This window comes from Molossus molossus, unplaced genomic scaffold (genome assembly GCF_014108415.1).
Source record: "Molossus molossus isolate mMolMol1 unplaced genomic scaffold, mMolMol1.p scaffold_m16_p_9, whole genome shotgun sequence".
In the NCBI taxonomy this organism is placed as follows: domain Eukaryota; kingdom Metazoa; phylum Chordata; class Mammalia; order Chiroptera; family Molossidae; genus Molossus; species Molossus molossus.
Genome location: NW_023425403.1, coordinates 45,455,224 through 45,481,919, shown reverse-complemented (window position 1 = coordinate 45,481,919; position 26,696 = coordinate 45,455,224). Strand labels below are relative to the sequence as shown.

The window sequence follows — 26,696 nt, the reverse complement described above, 5'->3', positions numbered from 1 at the left end:
GTAAAAATTATGAAGTAAAAATGTAAGTCCTCATTATCTCTCTTCCTTGCCCACAGCTGATACCCAAAGGTAACCCTTGTTGATAGCTTAGGGTGGATACTTTCAGACATGCGTTTGCAAATATATGTGGTATTTGCAAACTAAGAACAGGAATAAAACTAGTCCTGAAAAAAAGAATCAGAATATGAATCTTGAATTCTGTGAGGCCTCTTTTTCAGTCTCTTGTCTTTCTTCTCTTTGTTATCAACTTTGTTTTTCCCTTACTGAAGACAGTCTTTTCTATTCCTCAGTTCGTTTGAATGAAAATGGCCAAGAGCAAGTCCAAAATTTGTAGGTCCTCAGAGTTTAAGAAGAGCAACCAGACTATCCAAGAACCTTAGTCCAATTCCATATCAGTTGGTCTAGGGTGAGTCAGATGCCCATCCTGGGGCCTGCTTGGAGTGGGTCAAATTGGGGAGATGATTAAGCATAGGGGAGTCCAGTCATATAAAACCCTAAGTATCCACTACAGTAAATTTGGTCCCCATTCCATGTTGGTATATTCTTTTAAAAGCTATATATCAGCCCATTGAATTTTAAAATTGCAACAGTATTAGTAGACATTTATATTGTGTCTAGTTTTTCATTACTACAAGCAATATAGCAATGAACATACTTGTATATTCCTGCAATTGCCTATATTATACATCATGGAATTTGGGGATTGTAGGATATATGCATTTGAATTTTCCCACCAAAATGTTGTAACAAATGACACCTCTACCTATACTGGGTATTCCCATTCTTTTTAAGCTCTGCCAACACATTGTTTAAAAAACCACAAGATTTTTTATTCACCTATTTAACAATATTTACTGACAGTTTATTCTGTGCCAGGCTGGGCCCTAGGGCTTTGGGATTGTATCAGGAAACAAAGCCCCTACCCTGATGGAGCAGAGACAATGAGCAAATTCAACATAAATGTTGATCACTGTTATGGAGAAAAATAAAGGGTAAAATGGTTCACCAGGGCTGGGGTAGTTTGCTATTTTAATTGGGGTGGTCAGTGAAGGAGTTTCTAATAGGGTAACACTCAAGCTGAGAATTGAAGAAGTGAGGGTAAATACTAGACAGACATCTGGGAAACAGCATCCAGGCCTAAGGGAAGTAGCATGCCAGGTGAATTCAGGGAACTCAAAGAGGACAGTAGGGCAGAGTACAAAAAGATCTTAGGGTAGGATCTAGAAAACATCTTTACCATGATCGCAAGCGGCTTGCGCTGTCTGTAATAGTAATATTCACAGGAAGAGTTTATTTTGCTATTCCAACCTCCTATCTCTATACTTGGCCAGATAACTCCTGGGAGTTCTCAACTCAACTGGTACGTAATCTGTGGAGATCACTGTTGTACAAGGATGAAGATAAAGCAATCATTCATAACTTCGACCATCTGTGTATCTAAGTAAAGCCTTATTCACGCTGGTGACACTCGCCTGGAAACGTTTCAGACCCGCCTTTCCCAGACACCCCTAATCGCTCCTAACAAGCCAGGAGTCCTTGTAGAATAGCTGCGCTTGCGCAGTGGCGCTGCGGAGCTTGCGCACTCGAGGGTTCCGCCCAGCCTTCCAGTGGGCGGGGAAATCAACTAGGCTCCGGAAGCCGCCGTTGCCTGCCCCCAAAAACGTGTCAGGGGAACGAGGGGCGTCGTAAAAGGTCGCGGTGGAGCTCCCCTAAGGTATAGAGACCTGGCCCTTTACGGTGCCAGCCACGGCAGAGCTGGGAGATGTCGGCTGCGGGCCGGATTGATCCCTTGGATCCTCCCAGCAGCTTTGCGAAGCGGGTCCTGGTGACCGGGGGTGCTGGTTTCATGTAGGTAACGGTGTCGCTGGCCGAGTACTGGCTTCCCAGAAATCCCAGTCTTTTATTGCGGCTCTGCTTGCGCTTGGCAGCTTGGGACCAGCTTTGGGTGTCTGATAAGGGGAAGGTCTTAATGCACGACCGGGATCTTCCTTCCTTCTTCCCCCTCCTGCCTGCGAAGACCTGGTTCCTTTGAAACTGCGGCTTCTTTAAATTGCTTTCCTCCCTAAGCAAAGGTGGTAGGTACTATCCGCCCTCCTACTTGGCTTGAGATGCACTGGCACTCTTCTGAATGCGCCCATAATTGCAGTAAGCATCTCACCAGCTGCTTCTACCCTCCTGACCCCCCCCCCCCACACACACACACACAGTTCTTGTACATATAGACACCAAAGAAATGTGTAGTATGACAGGGCACTTATATTTATTCCTCTTTTTTTCAGAGAAGCATTACCTGACCACCCTATCTAAAATACTCCTCTCCCTACTAACACACATCACTACCTGAAATTGTATTACTGTATTGTGTTTACTTATTTATTGCTTGCATCCCCACTTTTGAATGTAAACTTAATGAGGGCAGAAACTATTGTTCTGTCAGCACCTGAAGAATGTCTGGCTCATTTTGTAAAGGCCTTAATTGCTGAATGGATGAATGCAAACATACAAACAAGGAACTTTCCCAGTATTTAGTGGAAGAAGAGGAACATGGGACTCTTTCTTCCACCCCCAAGCCCATTAGCATGTTAAATGTCTTCTGATCTGAAAGTGTCTTGGAGAAGGGGACCAGGCAGGCAAGGTTCACTTAATGAAAACAGAAGTGTGGACATAAAAAGATAGTGCTGGTCCAGGAGGGATACTTGTAGAAAATGCTATGAAAAGGGCTGTCAAGTACAAACTCTGAGTTCATAATTTGGTCAAGGTCTGCCCTTGTGTGTATGATAAAATTTGGTGGATTATCTAACTGAGATATGCCTCTGGGTCCACTTCAGGGTCCTCTGAAACCCAGGAGCTACTGTGGATATCTAACTCCGTGATAGTTTCAGCTAGCCTTGGAAACCTAGGTTTAGTCAAGGACCCTCCCCCGCTGATTTATACCATCAAATTCTTGTACCAAGAGATAGCAATTGCAGTATGATTACTATAAACACAGACAACTCCTATGCTCATACTAACTTAATTTTTACATAGTTATACCTACAGTCTCTGAAAAGGCTCATTATAGTCCTTTTTCACTGACCACTAACCATTGTATTTATTATCATCCTGCTTTACTCCCAAACTCAAAGCATGCATGGACAGATCATTTGGTTAACCTAATTTTTTCTATTACTCAGGACCTTTTCCATAGTGTAAAGACTTTGTATATTGATACTGTCTGTATGGTTAGTGAAAAGAGTGGGTGTGTGTATATTCAGTGTAGTTATATTTCTTGCAAAAATGTGAAGGTATCTTTGAATAGTTTCTTAATACTTGATGGCTTAGGATAACATTTAAGAATTTATAGAAAAGTTTAAATTTTCTACTAACAAGATATGCTTTTTTCTTATAGTGCATCACATGTGATTGTCTCTTTAGTAAAAGATTATCCAAACTATATGATCATAAATCTAGACAAGGTGAGTTTTTTAAAAATGAGCTTCATTTCCTGTACTAAAACTTATTTATATTTTTTAAAAGTATTAGAATCCTGTCATGCTGATATCTTAGTTTTTTATTTAGTCATTTTAACAACTTGGGGGCCTACAGTCATGTGTTCATGCTATATTTAATCTTACAAAAAGTCTTTCAAACTTTTTTTATTTATTATTATAGCCCATAGAGTAAAGGTTTTAAGAGCAGTATTTTTACCAAAAAACAACAACAACAAAAAACTTCACCCTAAATTTAACATTTAATGTAATGTTGTGATTAGTAATCATTTTAGAGTTTGAATATTCTGATTATTTGATTTTATAACTGCCACCTCAATGGAAACTATATATTTATTTTTTTAATTAAAATGTAATTAAATTAAATTAATTTTGAGAATTTTTCTGTAATATTGGACTCTTCCTTACAGAGTCTGAAAGCCATGATAAATAATCACTGAACTTTTTATTTTAAACACAAGATGCAGTTAGTTACCTTTATTTCATAAGTCATAATAAGAAAAATGTATAGTTAAAGAATAATCCATAAGTCTTACGAGTTTTTACCTGTCTTGCTATCATGGAGAGCAATTTTCCCCCATCTCTATACCAATTTACTAGCAGTTAACTCAGGAAAAAATGTAATGAGTTTATAATACATGTAACAAAGTTGTAACTGTTTTCAATCACTAATTTCTTTTCAGTAAGAAATGCTAAACTTTTCTAGCCATGAGACACTGGAGGCAAATCTGGGCAGGAAATTTATTAAAGGAGTGGTTTATAACAAGTGATTTGATTTTTTTTTTTTTTTTGTATTTGAAACAATAACAAAATTATATTTTTTTGTTTCTTACCTTTAAGATATTAGAAACTTAAAAACACAGAGTGCAAACACTTTAAGAAGACATATTCTTGTATTACAATCAGAACATCTATAGTCTTTAAAATAAATTAATATTTAATAGGAGAAGCTATCACTTTTTGTGTTGTTTCTCCACCCTCCTTTCCCCTTACATATTTTAAGCTGGATTACTGTGCAAGCTTGAAGAATCTTGAAACCATTTCTAACAAACAAAACTACAAATTTATACAGGTATGAAAGTTTCTTATAATAATATACTTATTATACTATGCTTCTTCAGTTATTCAGACATCATATCTTTCTTCTTTAAAAACTTATGTCATATGGACTTGGAAAGCATGCTAGTAAAAGACCTTTTAGTTTCCAGAAGTACTGCATGCTATAGAGAATACTATTCTAGATCGACACTACATATAACGTTACTTGTGATTTTTTGATGTGTTGGAGGATCATTATGAGTAGCGGCTTGAACTTACATGGTTTGTGATTTTTAGCCCCTCACAGTCCTTTTTAATAAGACCTTGCTGGGATTTTAAAAGATTGGTATAAAGTAGGGTGTTACTTAGGCCAGCCTATAGCCAAAGAGCACACCATACAAACCTGTAGGGGATAGCCTTCTTCCATGAAAGTTGATTGATTTGCTCTGGGACACTGATTTTTACTAGCCACTCTCAAAAGAGTCCTAAGTATAAACCAGAGAACCAGGTCATTAATTTGCAAAGGAAAATTTTAATGCCAAATGCAGCTATTTATCTTATGGTTTATGTGGAGTTTTTTTTTTTTTAGTGATTCTAGAAACTCTCTTTTTAATCACAAATATTAAAGAATATACTGAGCAAACATTTCATAATTCTGTTCTATATGGAAGTGTTTTCTTTGGTCACCAAAGAATTACTGAGAATACTTTTTTTAGAACTAACTATACATACAACATCAAAAGTACTCATAAGTTTACTTAGTTGTGATTAAATACATCTTCAAAATGTCATTCCAATAGTAATACTTACTTTTAAGATATTTCAATAATGGTTTTCTCAAACTTGTGAAAATATGTTTAAAATATTTCCTATTAACATAGTGACCTTAGGTTGGCAACAATGCTATGAAAAAAACCTAGTACAGTCCTTAGTAGTAGTTAGTGCTCAATAAAATATTATTTTAGACACTTATTTGCAAAAGTATTTTATGTCTTTATTACATTTTATATTTATATCCCATGATGCCCCAAAAAAATACATCATTCATTACTGTAGTTACTTGACCCCTCAGTTGAATTTTTAAGATATTCTCTATTAAACTGGGGAGGGGAGAATTAATTCTTCTTTTATCATTTTGTTGTTGTTCATACAGTAAAATGGCTTTTATGAATGGCAATGCTCAATGAAACTTTGCTTTTTTATATAGGGTGACATATGTGATTCTCACTTTGTGAAACTGCTTTTTGAAACAGAGAAAATAGATATAGTGCTACATTTTGCTGCACAAACACATGTAGGTAAGTATTGTTTTATGTTACAGATAAGATGGGCAAATTATTTTCTCCAGTGGTTGATTATCCTAAATCAAAGTCCATTAATGGGGTTGAACAAGTAGGTACTTAATATGTGTCTTTGAGAGCATAGACCATGCTCTACCAGAAAAACAAGACAGTAGTCACTGTCATCAAGATAATTGACGCTTTTCAGGTCACTGTTATTAGTGTAGGTCATTTTAAAACTATGAGTTTAACTAAATTCAGCATAGTTTACCTCTGGGGAGATGGTCATTCAAACTGTATTTTTTATGTTTTTTTGAAACTGGGTATTGAATACACATTTGAACATTATATTATTTCTACTGTTTTGTCCATCTGAGATTCTTCTAATAATTTTTCTAACATTTTATATTGTGAAATATAAGAATTCAGAAGTAAAATTAAATGAATACTGATACTGTGAATACCCAGGTAGCCATCTCCTAAACAAAAGATAGAATGTTGCTGAGTCCTCTATAGTTGTAGTATTCTGTTTTAATCTGATTTTAACATTTTAATTTCCCTTGGTTTTCTCGTCAGTTTTGCTGTCTATTTATTTATCCCTAAACAGTTTAGGTTAGTTTTACCTGTTTTTAAAATTTTATAAAATAACATAGATTTTTTTTGGTCTTGCTTTTTCATCCATATAGATTCATCCATGTAGTTGGGTGTAGGTGTAATTTGTTCATTTTCAGTAACATAAAATATTCCATGTTAAGTATACACCATAATTTGTGTATCGATTTTACTCTTGATGAACATTTGGATTGTTTACACTTTGGGCAGTTTTGAACAATATCACCGTGAACATTCTTACACTTGTATCTTGGTACACATAAGTATACATTTCTAAGTATATATTTTTCTCAGTATAACTAGAATTGTAAGATCTGCACACTTCAACACTGAACTGTTTTCTAAAGTAATTGTATCCATTTCACCCCTCCAGCAGTGTAAGAGACCTGTTGCTCCAGATCTCACCAAAGCTTTGTCAGACTTTTTCATTTTTGTCAGTCTGAGTAGTGTGCAGCAGTATCTCATTGTGATTTTAATTTGTATGTCCCTGATTACTAATGAAGTTGTGTACTTTTTATATGTTTATTGGTACTTAAGATTTCTTATTTTGTAAAATGTTGTTGAAATCTTTTGCTTTTTTAAAAACTGGGTTATTTACCCTTTTCTCATTAATTTGTAGCAGTTTTATATATCTTCTGGATACTAGTCCTTTGTTATGTGTATTATAACAATCTTCCACTCTGTGGTTTATCTTTTCATGTTTGGTTGATGAACAGATGTTCTTAAATTTTATATAGTTGAATTTATATAGCTTTTTCTTTATGTTATGGTGAATGGTTTTGGGGTCTTAAAGAAATTCTCTTTTGGCTCAAGGTTATGAAGATAATTTCCTGTACTATGTTTGAAAAGTTTTATAGTTTTCTCTTTTGCATTTAGATTTGTAATCCATCTGAAATAGATATTTGTATGCAATATGAGATAGGAGTCTAATTTTATTTTTTTCCACTTGAATGCCAATTGGACCTCTACTGCTAGTGAAAATGTTCACCATTTTCCATTGTCCTGCCATATATCAAGTATCCTTATATAAGTATCTGTTTCTTGAGTCTTCATTTGTCTTATTTGTCTATAGCTGTGCTGATTATATGGTTTACTTGCTAATACAGTGCATTTATATCTGGTAGAGCAAATTCTACTTGTTTAATGATAAAGCAGTTGTATAGTTCTTCCAGAAAGTATGAGATGCTTATCAATGTTTGCTATTGTCAGTCTTTTAAATTTACCACACAAGGTATATTTAGAAGAGTCTAGTTTATTTATTTTTTTTTATCCTCACCCGAGGACATTTTTTTTCCATTTTTTGTTCAGACACAGTGAGAGAGAGAGAGAGGAAGAGAGAGAGAGAGAAACATAGATGTGAAAGGGACACATCGAGTGGCTGCCACGAGCATGACCAACCAGGGCCACCAGGGCCGGGGACAAACTGCAACTGAGGCGCGTGCCCTTAGTGGGAACCAAACCTGGGTCTCTCTGGACCGCAGGCCAACGCTCTAACCACTGAGCCAAACTGGCCAGGGCCAGAAGGGTCTAGTTTTTATCTCTGTCCTTCTCACTAAGTGTCTAGTTTTTTAAAATATGTTTTTATTGATTTTTGTAGAGAGAGAGGAAGAGAGAGAGACATCGATGTGAGAGAGAAATGTTGATCCGCTGCTTCCCACAGGCCCCTTCCTGGGGATGGAGCCCACAACCCAGGCATGTGCCCTGAATCGAACAGGGACCTCTCAGTCCATGGGATGATGCTCAGGCTACTGAGCCTCACCAGCCAGCATAAGAGTCTAGTTTTTATCCCTGTCCTCTCCACTGTCCCCTATAGATCACTTTATATGCTTTAATTTACAGTTTATCTTTCATTTACAAAAAAAGATACAGTTACTGCCCTTCTTAGAGAAATGGTAGCCTACTATACACATCTTTCTCCATCTTTTTATATACTACAGTATATCTAGGAGATCATTCTGTAACAGAATATAAAGATATTGCTTTTTTTTTTTTTAATTTTCAGGGTACTTCATTGTGTGGATGTACCATAATAGGGCTTATTTCCTACATTTTGCTTTTTTAAAACAGTGCTGTAGTGGATGGCTCTGTGCCTGTCTCTTTTAGTCTATTTGTCAATTAATGTTGGGAGATATTTCTAGAAGTAGGATTGCAGGACATATTAATTTTACTAGTGCTGCCATAAAACAACAGAAATTTATTTTCTCATGGTTTTGGGGGCTGGAAGTCCAAGATTAAGGTGCCAGTGCTTTTTTTTTTTTTTTTTTTTTTTTTTTTTAGGCTTCCCGCCTTGGATTGCAGATAGCCACCTCTTACCGTGGTCTTACGTGGTTTCTGTGTGTCCTAGTTTCTCTTTTTGTGTCCAAGTTTCTTCTTTTTTTAAAAAATATTTTTTCTTTATTGATTTTAGAGAGAGGAAATGAGAGGGAGAGAGAGATAGAAACATTGATGAGCGAGAACATTAATTGGCTGCCTCCTGCATGCCTCCCACTGGGGATCTGGCCCACAACCTGGGCATGTGTCCTGACGGGGAATTGCGACCTCTTCATGCATGGGTCAGTGCTCTACCACTGAACCACACTGGCTGGGCCAAATTTCTTCTTCTTTTAAAGATACCAGTCATATGCTTTGGCCAGTTTGGCTGAGCAGTTAGAGCGTCATCCCATGGCCCAATAAGTCTCAGGTTCAATTCTGGTCAAGGGCGCGACCTTGGTTGTGGTTTGTCCCTGGCCCTGGTGGGGTTGTACAGGAGGCAACCGGTCAATGTTTCTCTCTCTGTCTCTCCGTCCTACTCTATCTGAAGATAAAATGGAAAAAAATATCCTCAAGTGAGGATAAAAAAAATAAATCAGTAAAAATAAAGTCACCAGTCATATTGCCCTAGGGCTCACCCTAATGGTCTTATTTTAACTTAATCACCTCTTTAAAGGCCCCAGGCCTGCGATTTTCAACCTTTTTCTTCGCATAACACACAAACTAATGACTAAAATTCTGTGGCATACTGAAAAATATATTTTTGATCCAATCACACCAGACGGCTATTGTGTTGGCTGTTGTCTCTCTTTTTTTAATTTGACAATCTAAGGCAAAAGTGCCCCTGACCAAATAGTCAGATATTGCATTTTGTTTTGCGTGTGTGTGTTTGTGTGTGTGTGTGTTTTAATAACTATGACACACTCTGATGAATTGGAATATGTAGTTAAGTATGTAGCTTAGACTTTAAAAAGAAATAAACTCAGAAACATTCTTTCTGTCTTATTCCATCCAATATATCTGTCAGTCCTATTGGTTCTATTTTCAAAATACATCCAGAATTAAACCTCTTCTCCCCAATTTTCACTTTACTGCTACTGCTGTGTCCAAGCTGCCATCACCTTTTAGTGGTTACTGCAATACGCCTATCAGGCGTCTGTGCTTCTCTATCTGTCTCTATCTGTCCTCCACATTCTGTTCTCAGTACTGCAGTCGGAGTGAACTTTTGAAATCAGTTATGCAGTGCCTCTGCTCAAACCCTGCAGTGCCCAAGCCCCTGTGGTAGTCCACAGGGCTCTGCATTGATCAGTTCCCCAACCCCTACCTCTCACTGGTCCACTCACAGTTTATTTTTCTGTTCCCTGTTTCTTTTTTCTTTTAATTTTTATTGTAGATAGAATTACAGATGTCCACCATTTTCCCCCATTGCCTCCCTCTGCCAGGTTCCTGCCTCACCCCAGGCCTTCATTACACTGTTGTCTGTATCCATTGGTTATGCATATATGCATATAAGTTCTTTGGTTAAGCTCTTCCTGCCTCCTACCCCCTTCCCTATGAGATTTGTCAGTGTGGTCTGTGCTTCCATGCCTCTGGACCTATTTTGTTTGTCAATTTATTGTGTTCATTAGATTCCACATCGAAGTGAGATCATGTGATACTTGTCTTTCTCTGACTGGCTTAATTTGCTTAGCATAATACTCTCCAGGTCCCCCCATGTCGTTTCTAAGGATAAGAGATCTTTCTTTCTTTCTTTTTTTTTTTTTTTCTCTTCACCCGAGGACATTTTTCCATTTTTTGTTCAGGTAGAGTGGGAGGGAGAGAGAGGAACAGAGAGAGAGAGAGAAACATCGATGTGAAAGGAACACATCGAGTAGCTGCCACCCGCACAACCGACCAGGGCCGGGGACAAACTGTAACCGAGGTACGCGCCCTTAGCGGGAACCGAACCCGGGTCTCTCAGGACCACAGGCCGACGCTCTAACCGCTGAACCAAACCGGCCAGGGCGAGATCTTTCTTTCTTACAGCCCCATACCATTCCATTATGTATATGTACCACAGCTTTTTAATCTACTCATGTATTGATGGACACTTGGCTGTTTCCAGATCCTAGGTATTGTAAATAGTGCTGCTGTGAATATGGGGGCACATATATTCTTTCTGATTGGTGTTTCAGGTTTCTTAGGATATATTCCTAGAAGTGGGATCACTGGGTCAAACAGCAGTTCAGTTTTTAATTTATTGAGGAAGCTCCATACTGGTTTCCATAGTGTCTGCACCAGTCTGCATTCCCACCAGCAGTGTACTAGGGTTCTCTTTTCTCCACATCCTCACTAGCACTTGTTATTTGTTGATTTTTTGATGGGAGCCGTTCTGGCAGGTGTGAAGTGATAACTCATGTCATTTTAATTTGCATCTCTCAGACGGTTAGTGACGTTGAGCACTCTTTCATATGTCTCTTGGCTGTTTGTATGTCCCATTTGGAGAGGTGTCTATTTAGGTCCTGTGCCCATTTTTAATTGGATAATTCTCCTTTTTAAAAAAAATTTAATTGGATTAATTTATATTAGTTACAGGTGTTTCTCCACCCCCCCCCCCCCCCCACTGATTCCCTTCTACCCGCCCTCTCCCCAGCTTTGTTGTCCTTGTCCATTCTTCATGCACACATGCATATAAGTTCTGTGGTTTATCTCTTTCCCATTACCCCCTCTTCTGGGGATTGTCAGTCTGTACCCCACTTCCACGTCTCTGGGACTACCCCATTCCTCAGACTGTTATGTTCATTATATTCCACAAATAATTGAGATCATATGTTGCTTGTCTTTCTCTGTTTGGCTTGTTTCGCTTAGGAAGATACTTTCCAGGTCCCTCCATGTTGTCTCAAAGGATGAGAGATCTTTCTTTCTTACAGCTGCATAGTACTCCATTGTGTATACGTACCACAGTTGTTTTATCCATTTGTCTACTGATGGACACTTGGGCTGTTTCAGATCTTAGCTATTGTAAATAGTGCTGCTATGAACATGGGGGTACATATATTCTTTCTGATTGGTGTTTCAGGCTTCTTAGGGTATATTCCTAGAAGTGGGATCACTGGGTCAAATGGAAGTTCAATTTTTAATTTTCTGAGGTAACACCATATTGTTTTCCATAGTGGCTGCACCAGTCTGCATTCCCACCAGCAGTGTACTAGAGTCCCCTTGTCTCCACACCCTTGCCAACACTTGTTTGATGATTTGTTGATGGCAGCAAATTCTGGCAGGTGTGAGGTGATACCTCATTGTTGTTTTAATTTGCATCTCTCTGATGATTAGTGATGTTGAGCATTTCCTCATATGTCTCTTGGCCATTTGTATGTCCTGTTTGGAGAGGTGTCTATTTAGTTCCTCTGCCCATTTTTTAATTGGGTTCTTTGTCTTCCTTTTGTTGAATTGTATGGGCACTCTATATATATTGGAAATTAACCCCTTGTCTGATATATCATTGGCAATTATGCTCTCCCATACAGTGGGTTGCCTTTCCATTTTGAAAATTGTATCTTTTGCTGTGCAGAAGCTTTTGAGTTTGATGTAGCCCCTTGTGTTCATTTTCTTCTTTGTTTCTGTTGCCTTAGGTGATGTATCAGTGAAAATTCTGCTGCGTATGATGTCTGAAATTTTGTTGCCTACAGTCTCTTCTAGGATTTTTATGGATTCATGAGTCACATTTAAGTCTTTTATCTATTTTGAGTTTATTCTTGTGTATGGTGTAAGTTGATGGTCTAGTTTCATTTTTTTTGCATGTAGCTGTCCAATTTTCCCAACACCATTTATTAAAGAGGCTGTCTTTACTCCATTGTATGCTCTTACCACCTTTGTCAAATATTAATTGAGCATATTGTCTTGGGTCCATTTCTGGGTTCTCTGTTCTGTTCCACTGGTCTATATGCCTGTTCTTTTGCCAGTACCAAGCTGTTTTGATTACAGTGGCTTTGTAGTATAACCTGAAATCTGGTAATGTGATCCCTTCAACTTTGTTCTTCTTGTTCAAAATTGCTGTGGCTATTCACGGTCTTTTTTGGTTCCATATGAACTTTTGAAGTATTTGTTCTAGTTCTGTGAAGTATGTCATTGGTATTTTGATGGGGATTGCATTGAATGTATAGATTGCTTTGGGTAATATGGACATTTTAATGATGTTAATTCTTCCAATCCATGAACAAGGAATGTGCTTCCACTTTTTTATATCTTCCTCTATTTCTTTTTTCAATGACCTGTATGTAGTTTTCTGCGAATAGGTCCTTTATTTCTTTGGTTTAGTTTATTCCTAGGTATCTTAATTTTTTTGCCGCAGTGATAAATGGGATTGTTTTCTTAGTTTCTCTTTCTGTGAATTCATCATTGGTGTTTAAGAATGCCATCGATTTCTTGCAGTTAATTTTGTATCCTGCTACTTTGCCAAATTCATTTATTAAGTCTAGTAAATTTTTGATGGAGTCTTTGGGGTTTTCTATGTATAGTATCATGTCATCTGCGAATAATGACAGTTTTACTTCCTCCTTTCCAATTTGGATTCGTTTTGTTTTTTCTTCCTGTCTGATTACTATGGCTAAGACTTCCAGTACTATGTTAAATAAGAGTGGTGAAAGTGGGCATCCTTGTCTTGTTCCTGTTCTTAAGGGAAATGCTTTTAGTTTTTGCCCATTGGTATGATGTTGGCTGTAGGTCTTTCATATATGGCCCTTATTATGTCAAGATGTGATCCCTCTATTCCCACATTGTTGAGCGTTTTTATCAGAAATGGATGCTGGATTTTGTCGAATGCTTTTTCGGCATCTATTGATATGATTATGTGGTTTTTATTCTTTATTTTATTTATGTGGTGTATCATATTTATTGATTTGCGAATATTGTACCAGCCTTGCATCCCTGGGATGAATCCCATTTGGTTATGGTGAATAATTTTTTTGATGTATTGCTGGATCTGATTTGCTAGTATTTTGTTCAGGATTTTGGCATCTATGTTCATCAGGGATATTGGCTAGTAGTTTTCTTTCTTTGTAATGTCTTTTTCTAGTTTTGGAATTAGAATTATGCTGGCCTCATAAAACGAGTTTGGAAGTCTTCCTTCTTCTTGAATTTTTTGAAATACTTTGAGGAGAATGGGTGTTAGTTCTTTTTTGAATATTTGATAAAACTCCCCCGTGAAGCCACCTGGGCCTGGGCTTTTCTATGCTGGGAGAGTCTTGATTACATCTTCATTTCTTTAGTTGTTATTGGTCTGTTCAAGTTTTGTATCTCTTCCCGGTCCAGTTTTGGGAGACGATGTGTTTCTAGAAATTTTTCCAATTGGATCATTCTTTATATATTTTGGAAATTAACCCAAAATATATGTTCTCCTATACAGTGGGTTTTGAGAATGTTTGTTTGTTTGTTTGTTTTGCTGTGCAGAAACTTTTTAGTTTGATGTAGTCCCATTTGTTTATTTTTTCCTTTGTTTCTCTTGCCCTAGGAGATGCTACATGAGAAGTCTAAGATTTTGCTGCCTATGTTTACTTCTAAGAATTTTATGGTTTCATGATTTACAATTAAATTGTTTATCCATTTTATGCTTCTTCTTGTGTATGGTGTAAGTTGGTGGTCTAGTTTCAGTTTTTTGGATGTACCTGTTCAATTTTCCCAACACCATTCATTGAAAAGACTGTCTTTATTGTATGCTCTTGCTTCTTTTGTCAAATATTAATTGAACATAATGGCTTAGGTTGATTTCTGGGTTCTCTGTTCTGTTCCATTGATCTATATGCCAGTCCTTGTGCCAGTACCAGGCTGTTTTGATTACTGTGGCTTTGTAGTATAATTTGATATCTGGTATTGGGATCCCTCCAACTTTGTTATTCTTTCTCAAGGTTACTGCCACTATTCAGGAGTCTTTTCGGTTTCATATAAATTTTGGATTGTTTGTTCTTGTTCTGTGAAATATGCCATTGGTATTTTAATAGAGATTGCATTGAATCAATAGATTGCTTTGGGTAGTATGGACATTTTAATGGTGTTAATTATTCCAATTAATGAACACAGAATATGCTTCCACTTGTTTATATCTTCCTGTTTCCTTCTTCAATGTCATATAGTTTTCTGAGTACAGGTCTTTTACCTCCTTGGTTAAGTTTATTTCTAGGTATCTTATTTTGTTGTTGCAGTAGTAAAAGGGATTTTTTTTTTTTTTAGTTTCTCTTTCAGAGAGATCATTATTAGTATATAAGAGGTATTGCATATTTTAAAAATTCTGTAGCACACTGGTCGAGAATCACTGTCCTAAGCAAATATAGTCACATTCTGAAGTACTGGAGGTAAGGGTTCCAACATGAATTTTAAAGGAACACAGTTCAGCCCTATAACACTGGGTTAGGGAAATGCATATCTAATTTGCCTAGATATTGAACATTTTCTTCCTTAGGGGCTGTAAACATTTTGTATTCTTACTTACAATATATAAAGTACCATTTCCCGCAGAGTCTCACCAACAGAATGTGTGTCAATTTTTAAAAAACATTTGCCAATCTGATAGGTAAGAAGTGGTACCTGTGAATTTTTAATTTGGACATTTCTTGTTATAATCAAGTCAAGCATCTTAAACTTAAGTACCTCTGTATTTCTTGTCAGAACTATTTATGTCTCTTCCCATTTTACTACAGTGATACCTCGGTTCTCGAACATAATTCGTTCCAGGAGGACGGTCGAGAACCAAATTGTTCGAGAACCGAAGCAATGAAACCCAATAGGAAATAATGGAAACTGGATTAATTCGTTCCAAGCCCCAGAAAATGCCTATTTACTGGCCTAATTTGTATATAATATGTAGAAAAGCATAAGTCTCAACAAGAAATAAAAGTGTACAGTATGTCTAAGGGTTAAATTCAGTGTAAAGCGTGACTCTCTCCACAAAGCGTGACTCTCTCCACAAAGCGTGACTCTCTCTCTGCACTCACACTGATGACGCAAGCAAGGCGCGCTGGGCCGAATGAACGCCATTAGGCTCAACTCGGCTCATCTCGGAAGTTCGAGTTCCAAATATTTGTTCGGATTCCGAGACAAAAGTTTCTCGAATCTCCTGGTCGAATACCGATTTGGTCGAAAACCGAGGCGTTCGAGAACCGAGGTATCACTGTATAGGGTTGTTACTTTTTATTTTTTATAACTTCTTTTTTTTTTTTATCCTTACCTGAGTATATTTTTCTATTTGTCTTTAGATAGAGTGGGAGGGAGGGAGAGAGAGAGAAACATCGACGTAAGAGGGACACATCAACTGGTTGCCTCCTGCATCACCCCAACCAGGGCCGGGGACGAACTGCAACCGAGGTACATGCCCTTGGCTGGAATCGAACCTGCGACTCTTTGGTCCACAGGCTGATGCTCTAACCACTGAGCCAGGGCAATGTTTTATAACTTCTTTATGGACCGAATATATTAACCCATTGTTTCTGATCATTTTACATATTTTTCCCAGTTTGTCATTTGTGTTTTTACTTTGTAGATTGTTCTGTTTCTTTAGTTTTAACTATGCAAGAATTTGTATGTAGTCAAATCTATCAATCTCTTTCTTTTGCTTCTGTATTGTGAGACATAGTTAGGAAAGTTTCTCTCATTCCCATATTATAGAAAATTGATTCTTTAAAAGGAATTTATTTTAAAATAATTTGTCCAGCAGTTGTTTTTAGCAATAACACGTTGAGTTGAAAAGCCTAGCCCTCTAACTTAAAATGGAAGTTTCAAATGTTTCTAAATTTAAAAACATTTTAAATTTGGATGTATCATTTATTTTTTCTACTATGGAATTAAAAGTGTTTTCTGCAAATTTACCACTGATAGTTTTCTAGGCTCTAAGAATATACATGTATGATGTTATTTAGTCTTAAAGAAATCATAATAGCAATGTATTTCTATGTGATTTTTAGAACTATTGTATTCATAGTAAATGAAGAGAAGTGAATAGAGTTTTTCTTAAACCTGAGCCTACTGTTTGATACTTGTTTTGTCCATTTGATGGACTTGTTCTAGTTTTTTCTCTCTCTTTTTATTTTATTTTATTTTTATTAGATCTTTCATTTGTACGTGCCTTTGAGTTTACATATGTTAATGTGTATGGCACTCACGTTTTGGTAAGTGCTGCTCATGAAGCCAGAGTGGAAAAATTTATTTATGTCAGCACAGATGAAGTATATGGAGGCAGTCTTGATAAGGTAAGCTTAGAAAATGTATATCTCACCAACCTACTGTGGACCATGTAACAAACCTGCATTACTAAAACCTACTCTGGGCTTTTTTCATCCTCTGATTTTACATACTTGTATTCTGTTGTGTCTTCTGTTCAAATAAAATAATGCCACCCCAATGGCAACAACAAAGCTCTAGGTACAGATTCATATGTTATTTGACTGACAACATTTTATTTATTTATTTATTTATGAAGATAAATTTTTTAAATTGTCCTTATGGAGAGAGAGATAGAAACATTGATGTGAGAAAGAAACATTGATCGACTGTCTCCTGCACGCCCCATGTTGGGGTTGAGTCTGCAGCCTGGGCATGTGCCCTGACAAGAATTGAACTGGGACCTCAGTCCAAGGGACGACACTCAGTCCACTGAGCCACACCAGCTGGGCTTGACTGACAACGTTTTACAAGAGAGCACAAGGTTTCATCTTTTTGTCCCAGTTTAACATACTTGATGAATGTTATTTCCATGAGCCGAAGCATGTGTAAGTTAGCCTGTAGCATACTGCCTGTTCACTCAGGAAAGCACACTGGAATGCCAAGGAGTTGAGTGTGAAATTATTGTAGAAAGTGGAATCTCTTCTTTTTTAATCATTTGTAAATATCATACTTTTTATGCAAAAAATGGCTCCACTTTCCAGTCTCTATTTTTCATAGTCAATAGTGAGCTCATTCTGTTTTATTTTAACACATGTATAGTGAAAAAAATAAAGTAGATTGAAAAAAAAGTATAATGAGTAAAAGCAGACCCTGACCACTTTTCAGTCCATAATTCCACCTCTGAGAAGCAACCATTTTCATTTGTCTTTGCAATTTTTATAAGGTTGACTACTTCCTTCTTGTACCTTGTCACCCTAGCTAAAATGATTTTTAAAATGTAAATAAGATCATAATATTACTCTGCTCAAAATTTGTTAATGTTTTGACATTGTCCTTCAAAGTTCCACGTGTTCTGGCCTCTCGCTAGCTCTCCAACCTCATCTCCCATTTCCCTCCCCTCTCATGAAGCTCCTTGTAGTTCCTTTGAACATACTTCTGTCTCAGGGCCTTTGCACTTGCTGTTCTGCCTCTTTCCTCATAGGGTTGTTGTGAACTTTAAATAGGTTACTACATTAAAGTGCTTAGAAAAATGCTAGGCATGGGGTTTATTTATTTTTTAATGAAATGATTAATATTTTATGTTTATATTTTCTGATTTTTCTACTTAGAAAGTATGTATAATACTTTCTTAAAAAATTGATCTTTTTAAAACTAGGAATTTGATGAATCTTCACCCAAACAACCAACAAATCCTTACGCGTCATCTAAGGCAGCGGCTGAGTGTTTTGTACAGTCTTACTGGGAACGATACAAAGTAAGAACTGATTTTAATTTAAAACTCTTGAATCATTTTTCTTTGGACTTCAGTGTTAAAACTTCAAGTTATCATTAGCAGTGTTTATTTCTGGAGAAGAGGAGATATATTGAGAAAAGTTACATATTAAAGAATTTTACAAAACTAATTTTCTGTAGCATGAATACAAAATAGGACCTACTTCTTGTTTAGTTCATCTTTTAAAGGAATGATTTGTGTATAGTTTTATCCTACTTCAGTAACAGGTAGAGTGTTACCATAGAGCCATAGTGAAAAGCTCTGTTCCAGGAATCCTCTGAGTGAAGGAAGACCGAGGGAGGGCAGATTCCCTTACGTCCTGTGTGCTCCTGTCTGCATGATTCACCTCTCTTGGCTCCTCATGAACAGGAGGTAGATTTCCCCGGGTGGCTCTGACAGTGTCAGTATGGGAGCCTAATCCCCCACTGATCTTTCGGGGAGTATTAGGGACTGGGTCAGAAAGGCAAGCCAAGGAATGACCTAAGGTTTTCTTGCCTTTTGTGTTCCAGGAGCATTGGTCCTTTTCTCTTTCATGCCAGGTGGTTCTATTTGTAAGGGTTGGTACAATGGAGGAAGCCAACTTAAAGTTTAATATCTAGCCAATCCTAGCGTCCTAGAGGTGGTCTCTGAAATAATCAGGTGGAAGTTTCCTTAATTTTCTTCTATCAAACTTATAAACCTGCCTTCAGTTTATATTTATCCTCCCCTTGTTCTAATATATAAAAAATTCCTCTTCTTCTTTTTGGAACCTCTGTCTTCATCTGAATCCCATCCTCTCCTGTCTTTTTAGGAACCTTACATTAGAAAAAAATCCCTTGACTTCTCTCCTTAAAGTGTGTGGAATTATTTAGCCAAAAGTGCCGTATTTTAAAACTGCTGAACTTTAGATAATCATTATTTTGGACCTTTCCATTATCTTAATGTCAAATACTCTTTGAAGTTTCCAGTTGTCATCACAAGAAGCAGTAATGTTTATGGACCACATCAATATCCAGAAAAGGTACATTTGACTTCTAAATTAAGAGTGTGTTTTAGTGATTGTAACTTATTATTTATCATAATCTCTCTTCAGTTATTTGTTCAAAATTTATGTTGTAATTGTTCGTAATTTATAGATACTATATGAACTACATGCAGAGCTCTGGGTTAGAGTTGAAGACTTGAGCTTAAGTCTCACCCTGACAGTCACCAGCTGGTATGACTTTAGGCCCTTTGAGCATCATGTTTAAATAGAGGAGTAATGATAATATTAGAAAGGATTTTGAAGGATCCAGTGAGATGATATGTGTGAAAATGCCTTGTACTTTGCTGGATTCTCAGCCACTACGGTCACCCTGTACTTTAAACTCCTGATTGCAGTAAGACCAGTATGTCAGGCTGTACAGAAATGTAGAAGCCAGTTAGAGAGTGATTCGGGAAGCTTGTACAGAAATTTATCTTAGACCCAGCAGCGATGGGATTTTTGCATGGAATAAAGTCTTTCCAAGTGGGTAGAGACACCGTACCAAATCAGCCATGCTGGTCCCAGGAATCCCAAACTGGAAATACAGACTTCAAAGGGCATTTTGGAAAGCAGGACTCCAGAGTCAGGGAGATGTAAAGAGACAGATGGCGTCGTACACTAATTTTTGCTCAGTGAAGGCAAGAAGGAGTGTGTTGCATGTGGTAGAGCTTTAGCAAACCCATTTTATCTTAGAATGTTTTATTCAAGTCTTATGTAACCTCTTTGTGAGTAAAGTGCTCCCCAGAGACACTGTGCACCTGGGGCCTTTGGAGAACATTGTTCTTTTCCTGTTACTGTATAAAATCCCCAAATAGGTCACATTAGCGTCTTTGTCCTTTGATTCAGTTCTATAACACTTCTGTTGAGTGCAGCGTGTGGCCCCTGAGGGTGGCTGGGGGATAAGACGACTAAGCTGTGGTCCCTGTCTTCACTTAGAGTCGTAACTGGAACCCTGAGATAAGGGCTGGAGGGAGCTCAGAGACTGGACAAAAAATAAACAAAAGAAAAAAAAGGAAATTTATTTTACAGTCATCTGATTAACTGTTCTCCAACTCTATTGCTGCAGGCCTGAATGTCTTCCAGAAAATAGTACAAGTAGTAAATAAAGAAATGTAGTTAAAAGGCTGAAAACTCCTGTGTAGTTGGTTCCATACCAGTAAGCCCACTTCTAAGTAACTAGTGCTGTCTCTCAGCCTCAATTTAGAATGAGTTTTCACTTCCCGGCTAGTTGCATTAATCGGTTTGCTCAAAGGAAAGGGACCTTATCATGATCTGCTAGTATTACTATCTACTTGGCTTAATTTTTGGAGTATCTTTAACAGATTTATTACAAATTTAGTACTTTATCTCACCCTGTTTAACATAAATTCACTTTGAATCCAAGGCCCTGGAATGTACTTTTTAAAAATTTTCATAAGCACTTATTGAGTAGGTGTTATATGTAGAAAGCAGTAAGTAAATAAGATTCCTGCTCTTAAAAAATCAACACAAAAGTGTGATTTGTGATGAAAGCAAATTGTTCATGAAGACCTTTCTGAAATTTTCTCCTATTCATATTATATTCATATTTTTCTAGCAGATAACTGATTTTGTGAAATAGAAAACTGTCTTAGAGGTTTTTTTACTTTTCAAAGTTATAATAGGTTATTCTTGAACTGATAAGAATTGGAATGCATCTATATGTATATTTCTTAATAATAATAATGTTTTAATCTTAGATGAGTTCAGGTTCATATTAATGAGTAAATTTTCAAAGTCTGAAGTGATATTTAAATATTCTTTTAGGTTATTCCAAAATTTATATCTTTACTACAACACAACAGGAAATGGTATGTTATTATTTACTTTTGTACCCATTTTTTCTGATATGTTGTTAGTATTTAGTGACAGTCTTTCTTGAAAATCATAAAGTCTTAGAGTTGGGGGCTATAGAATTGAATGTCTCAACAAATTTAAGAATTTCTTCTACAATCAATGTAGTCATTTTTTAAATAAGTATTCATCTTTATGATTTATTTACTTAGATAATTTCAGTTCTTAAGTGAAGGGACTTAGCAAAAAAACAACACCACCACAACAGCTCATAGACACAGACAGTAGTGTGGTGATTACCAGAGGGAAGGGGGTGGAAAGGTAGAAAAGGGTGGAGGAGGGAAAGATAAGTAGTTGACAGAGGAAAAAACTTCAGTTCTTTAATCATCTATCCTGGAACTTTCAGTTATTTCATAAAATTTGACATCTATGTATTTTTACTTTTTGAAAGGATTTATTTAATTCATAGAACTATAGATATTTCTTCAAAATGAATTTAAGGTATACAATTGGTGAATAAATATTTCTCAGGGGATCTCCTATATGTTTGCCACTTTCCTACAGAGTACCCTTAGGAGGTTTGGAGATCATTTAAGAACTATGGATAAAATTTAGAAAAGTTGTGAAAATGTGTTTTTAGCAAAAGATTTCTAGGATTGCCATAGGAATTGGCTTTTCTGGGGTTATACCCAGTCATTCCCTTACTCTGGCTTGGGAGAGCTTACATTTTTACATTTTATGAGTCCCTTTTATTTAATCTCTTTAGCTGCATTCATGGATCAGGGCTTCAAACAAGAAATTTTCTTTATGCTACTGATGTAGTAGAAGCATTTCTCACTGTCCTCAAAAAGGGGGAACCAGGTGAAATTTATAACATTGGAACCAATTTTGAAATGTCAGTTCTCCAGCTTGCCAAAGAACTGATACAACTGGTACGTATATATGGTGAAAGGGTAGTATTTAAAATATTGCCATTAATTTAGTGACAATAATGACCAATTTACTCAAAATCAACAATTTACGGTTTATTCAATTGAAAGTGAATGAGTAATAAATAAAATTTGTGTGTATACCAATGATTTTCAACCAGGGTGCACAGGAATTTTTAAAACATGCAGTACCATCTGGTCGATGTGGTCAGTGGACTGAGTGTCCTCCATGGACTGAGAGGTCCCGGTTGGATTCCTAGTCAGGGCACAGTCCCGGGTTGCAGGCTTGATCCCTAGTTGTGGGCGTGCAGGAGGCAGCCAGTCGATGTTTCTCACTCACATCGATGTTTGTATCTCTCTTTCCCTTTCTCTCTCTAAAAGATAAAAAAATAAAACATGCAATACCTGACAGTTTAGTCAGGGGCACTGATCTCTTTTCCTTAGATTGTCAAATAAAAACATTAACAACAGCCAACACAACAGTAGCCATCCCATGTGAATGAATCAGAATTATACCTATTATTATTATTATTTGTTAGATGGGCAAAATATATATTTTTTGGTGTGCCACAGAATTTTAGTAATTAGTTTATGTGTGCCATGAGATGAAAAAGGTTGAAAATCGCTAATGTATACCATCTATATGCTAAAATATATCATTTGAAATTAGATTACCCATTTAGTAATAGATTTTCAGGGGAAAATAATCCTAATACATTAAATATACATACCCAATAATGTGCATACGTCATTTCAGAAATATAAAATTGTGTGTCCTAGATTCAAGGAACAATGATCTATAAATACAGTTATGAGTGTGTGTATGTATTTGTGAACATCAATTATAAATCTCAGGATTCAGTAGAAAGGAAGATTGAATGTATTGGAAAACTTTTGTTTTTCTCTGCACTATTAGAATGCTCTCTCCTAACATGTGGGTTTTTCACACCAAACAGTTATCACATACTGGCTAGGCGTCCCACAATTTAACTCAATTCTGATATTTTCTACCTGTAAATAGCATCAGGTCCCAACAGGTTTAAAGAATCAGTCCCACAAGACTGTCCTCAATTCAGAGCCAATTGTAAGACCTGGTTGTCACCTGTGCTTCTAACCAACCAGCTGTAAGTTGGAGGTATTTTGCTAGAGTGGCTCACAAAACTCAGGAAACAGGTTACTTTGTAGATTACCAGTTTTTTTCACACAGGCAATAACTCAGGAACAGCCAGATGGAGGAAACACAGGGCAAGCAAGAGGGCAGGAGCTGGAGTGTCCATGCTGTCCCTGGGCGTGCCCCTCTCCCAACACCTGCATGTGTTTACCAGGCTAGAAGCTCTCCTAACCCTGTCTTTTTGTGTTTGTTTGTTCTTATGGAGGCTTCATTAAGTAGGAATGATAGTTAACACTTTGGCCATTGGTGACTAATTCAACTTCCAGCACCTCTTCCCCTTCCTCTCCCAGGTTTATGGGGAGGGGGCTGAGTTCTATCCCTGTAATCACATGGTTGGTTCCCCTGGCAACCAGATCTCATCCTTAGGGGCTTCCCAAAAATCAGTTACTAACATTAACTCTGTTGGGTTGAAAGGGGATTGTTATAAATAGCAAAAGTTACCTTTATCTCTTATCACTTACGAAATTCCAAGTGTTTTAGGAGCTCTGTGCCAGGAACAGGGATGACTACCAAACATATATTTATTATTATAAATCACAATACCACATTGAGTAATAACCAAAAAAAAAGTTATTTTCTGCTATAGTAGTCAATGTGTATTCTTTCTGGGCTTCAGATGGAATTTGGGTTATGAAGTACAGAAAGGGTTACTAAAATCCTGTTCATCTTAGCTGTCTCTCCCCCTGTGAGAAGGTTGTTTTCCTTCTCTTTTGAATCCTCTATTGAAGAAAATTGTTATTCTCTGGTCTCATTTTTATCATTTGACTTAAAAGCCCTTTCCATTTTGACAGATCAAAGAGACCAATTCAGAGTCTGAAATGGAAAATTGGGTTGATTATGTTAATGATAGGTGAGTAACAAGTTAAAACACTGGGAAACGATTTTGAAATCTTTGGTACTTATAAAATTATAAACTATATGGAATTAACCAGCAACTAGTTTCTCCATTTTGAGTTTTCTGCTAAAATATTTTTTTTCTAATTATAAATGTCATAAGAATAAAGTGTAGCATTGTTACTTACTAGCTGTGTGATTTAAAGAAAGTTACTGACTTTTTCCAAGGCTGAGGTTTCCTTGATTGTGAAATAGAGAAAATAATATTTTGCTTCTTAAAAAGGATTTTAAGGTTTAATTATAGATATCAAGTCCCTAATCCAGGGTATGGAACACCCAAGTCCTAATAAGCTTTGCGTATTTAATTATTCATCCATCAAACATTTAGGTATGATCACTGTATTCATGCCTAGATTGTGCTGAAATAAGAAGAGGGTAAGCCACAGGCAGTGTTAGGCATCTGGGATTAAAGATGATTTTTAAAAAATATACACTTTAAAAAAATAAATACACACTTTACTTTGCAAATTTTCTATGATCATGTCATCAGGGAGAATTTTTTTAAGAAAAAATTTTGAATTATGGTAAAGATGCATGGGCATACATTATTTCTCTTAGTATTCAGATTTGTAAATATATTTCCACGGTGTCATTTTAAATCTGTTTTATTTTCCAAGACCCACCAATGACATGAGATATCCAATGAAGTCAGAAAAAATACATGGCTTAGGATGGAGACCTAAAGTCCCTTGGAAAGAAGGAATAAAGAAAACAAGTATGTTATGAATTGGTCTTTTGGGGGATGGGGGTTCAGAACATTTTAAAGAAAGAATAGTTTATTTTTAGAACACTGCAAGTGCAGTAGAATATTGTGATGAATCGTTTTTACTTTTTAAATTGTCGCATTTAATATATTTCTAGCAATAGTAATATATTTCCTAAGCATGTTGAATTTCATAGACTAACTTCTGACCAGTCTTCCTATATCCTATTAGCATTTATCAGATGCCTATTTCATTGGTTCTCGTGTACACAATTTTTTACCTTTTTTTATATCCTTGAAAGATATGTGATTACAATCACTAGTATCTTAAAATTATTACGTTTTTCTTTCTTAGTGGTATGTAAAATAATGGTCCATCTTAAGATAAGTAGCATCTTAGATTTGATGAACTATAGATAGTTGCAGTCTTAAAGTGTTTTGAGTTTTTTTATATTGAAACAAATAGGAAGCAAATTGACTACAGAAATATCTATTAAATAGTGTATATAAAAAGTCTGTGTATGTATGTTAAAGTTCTATTTAGAAATATACTCATGAGAAAAAAAATGTCCAAACATAAAGTTTCAATTTAGAGCTTAAAACACAAAATACTTGTGCTAAATTTTAAAAAGCAAATTTAAAGATGATTTATCTTTTTTTTAACTAAAAAACTTGACTGATAGTATAGCAACATAAAATAATTTCACATATTAGAAGGAAAAGCATCATCTTGCTATGCCTGTAATGCAGTATTGCTATATTTACATGAATAAAATACTATACTTACTTTCTATAACTTTAAAACTAGTGTAACTGACTTATATCCTTTCCCCCTGAATTTTTAAAAATGTTTTATACACTCAACACCAGCAAATTCAATATTGAAGCACTTTTGAAGTTAAAAAAAAAAAAGTTGATTTTTCAGTCTGAATTTTCAGATGATGAAATATCTTCTGATTAACAGTCAGTTCAGAATTAAATTGTTTTTGTCATTAGGCAGCCCTTTCCTGCTGATAGGCTGTTGGGCAAGACTCTTGCTTTGCAGGAACTCAGTAAATTTTGTTTAACTGATGTTTAGTTTTTTAATTTTGAATTTTGTCTTTTTTTCTTCTATCAGTTGAGTGGTACAAAGAGAACTTTCACAACTGGAAGAATGCGGAAAAGGCACTAGAACCCTTTCCAGTACGGCCACCGTTTGTGTAGTCAGGACAGTTTCTGGAAAAAGAAGAAAATTAACCTACCTCGACAAGTGATATGAAATCAAGTGACCAAATGAAGTCTTTCTTTCGGAATTAGAATCCTGACTTTTTGTCTAAAATTCAAATGCAAAATGCCTCAGTCTTTAGAAGAGTTTCAGTATTGACATCGGATTTAAATGTCAAGATTCTTTCAGAAAACTTTTCTGGATTAGGAACCAGTAGGCATAGAAAGACTCCGCCATGGCAGGAGGCGGGAAGGAGGAACCTCCTGGTTCTGAGCACAAGGACAGAGTTAGCTCTGGGCCCATGGCAGCTTTGTTGGCACAGAACTCAGCTTCCCAACCTTTCCCACTGCCTAGAAAGTCGGATGGGACGTTTTCATTTATAGACGGCATAGGATGAGACTTATGCCCTAATTCATCTTTTTTTTTAAAGGTATAATATTGTACTACAGTTGCTTTAAAAATGGAACAAAATGGAGCACTTTTTAACTTTTGATAATTTTGTAATATTAAGTTAAATGATTTTTAAAAGAAGGACATAGTTTTTATATTTTCAAAGCCCATCATTGAACTATGTGTACAAAACCTTGTATCAGAAATTTTATCATGTATTTACTGTTTAAAATGATTTTATTTATAAAGTCAATATTTTAATGTATTTAATATAGAATACGGTGTGTGTTTTTTTTAAGT

General features: G+C 36.3%; 1 protein-coding gene across 1 annotated transcript; it reads left to right on the top strand.

Annotated features, from left to right (window-relative positions):
- Positions 1-1,664: 1,664 nt before the first annotated feature.
- Positions 1,665-26,446, top strand: TGDS (TDP-glucose 4,6-dehydratase). Its single transcript, XM_036250392.1, has 12 exons — positions 1,665-1,848; positions 3,389-3,455; positions 4,492-4,560; positions 5,734-5,824; positions 16,742-16,884; positions 18,174-18,272; positions 19,231-19,290; positions 21,079-21,122; positions 21,872-22,037; positions 23,997-24,055; positions 24,717-24,814; positions 25,920-26,446. The coding sequence occupies exons 1-12, from the start codon at positions 1,763-1,765 to the stop codon at positions 26,003-26,005; spliced, it is 1,068 nt and encodes a 355-aa protein (XP_036106285.1). The 5' UTR covers positions 1,665-1,762; the 3' UTR covers positions 26,006-26,446.
- Positions 26,447-26,696: the final 250 nt, after the last annotated feature.

Bases quoted from the DNA above. Each gene is read 5' to 3' on its own strand.
- TGDS (XM_036250392.1), top strand. From the start codon at position 1,763: ATGTCGGCTGCGGGCCGGATTGATCCCTTGGATCCTCCCAGCAGCTTT. The intron at 24,056-24,716 runs GTGAGTAACAAG...TTATTTTCCAAG, and splicing joins GTTGATTATGTTAATGATAG to ACCCACCAATGACATGAGAT. The intron at 24,815-25,919 runs GTATGTTATGAA...TTCTTCTATCAG, and splicing joins AGAAGGAATAAAGAAAACAA to TTGAGTGGTACAAAGAGAAC.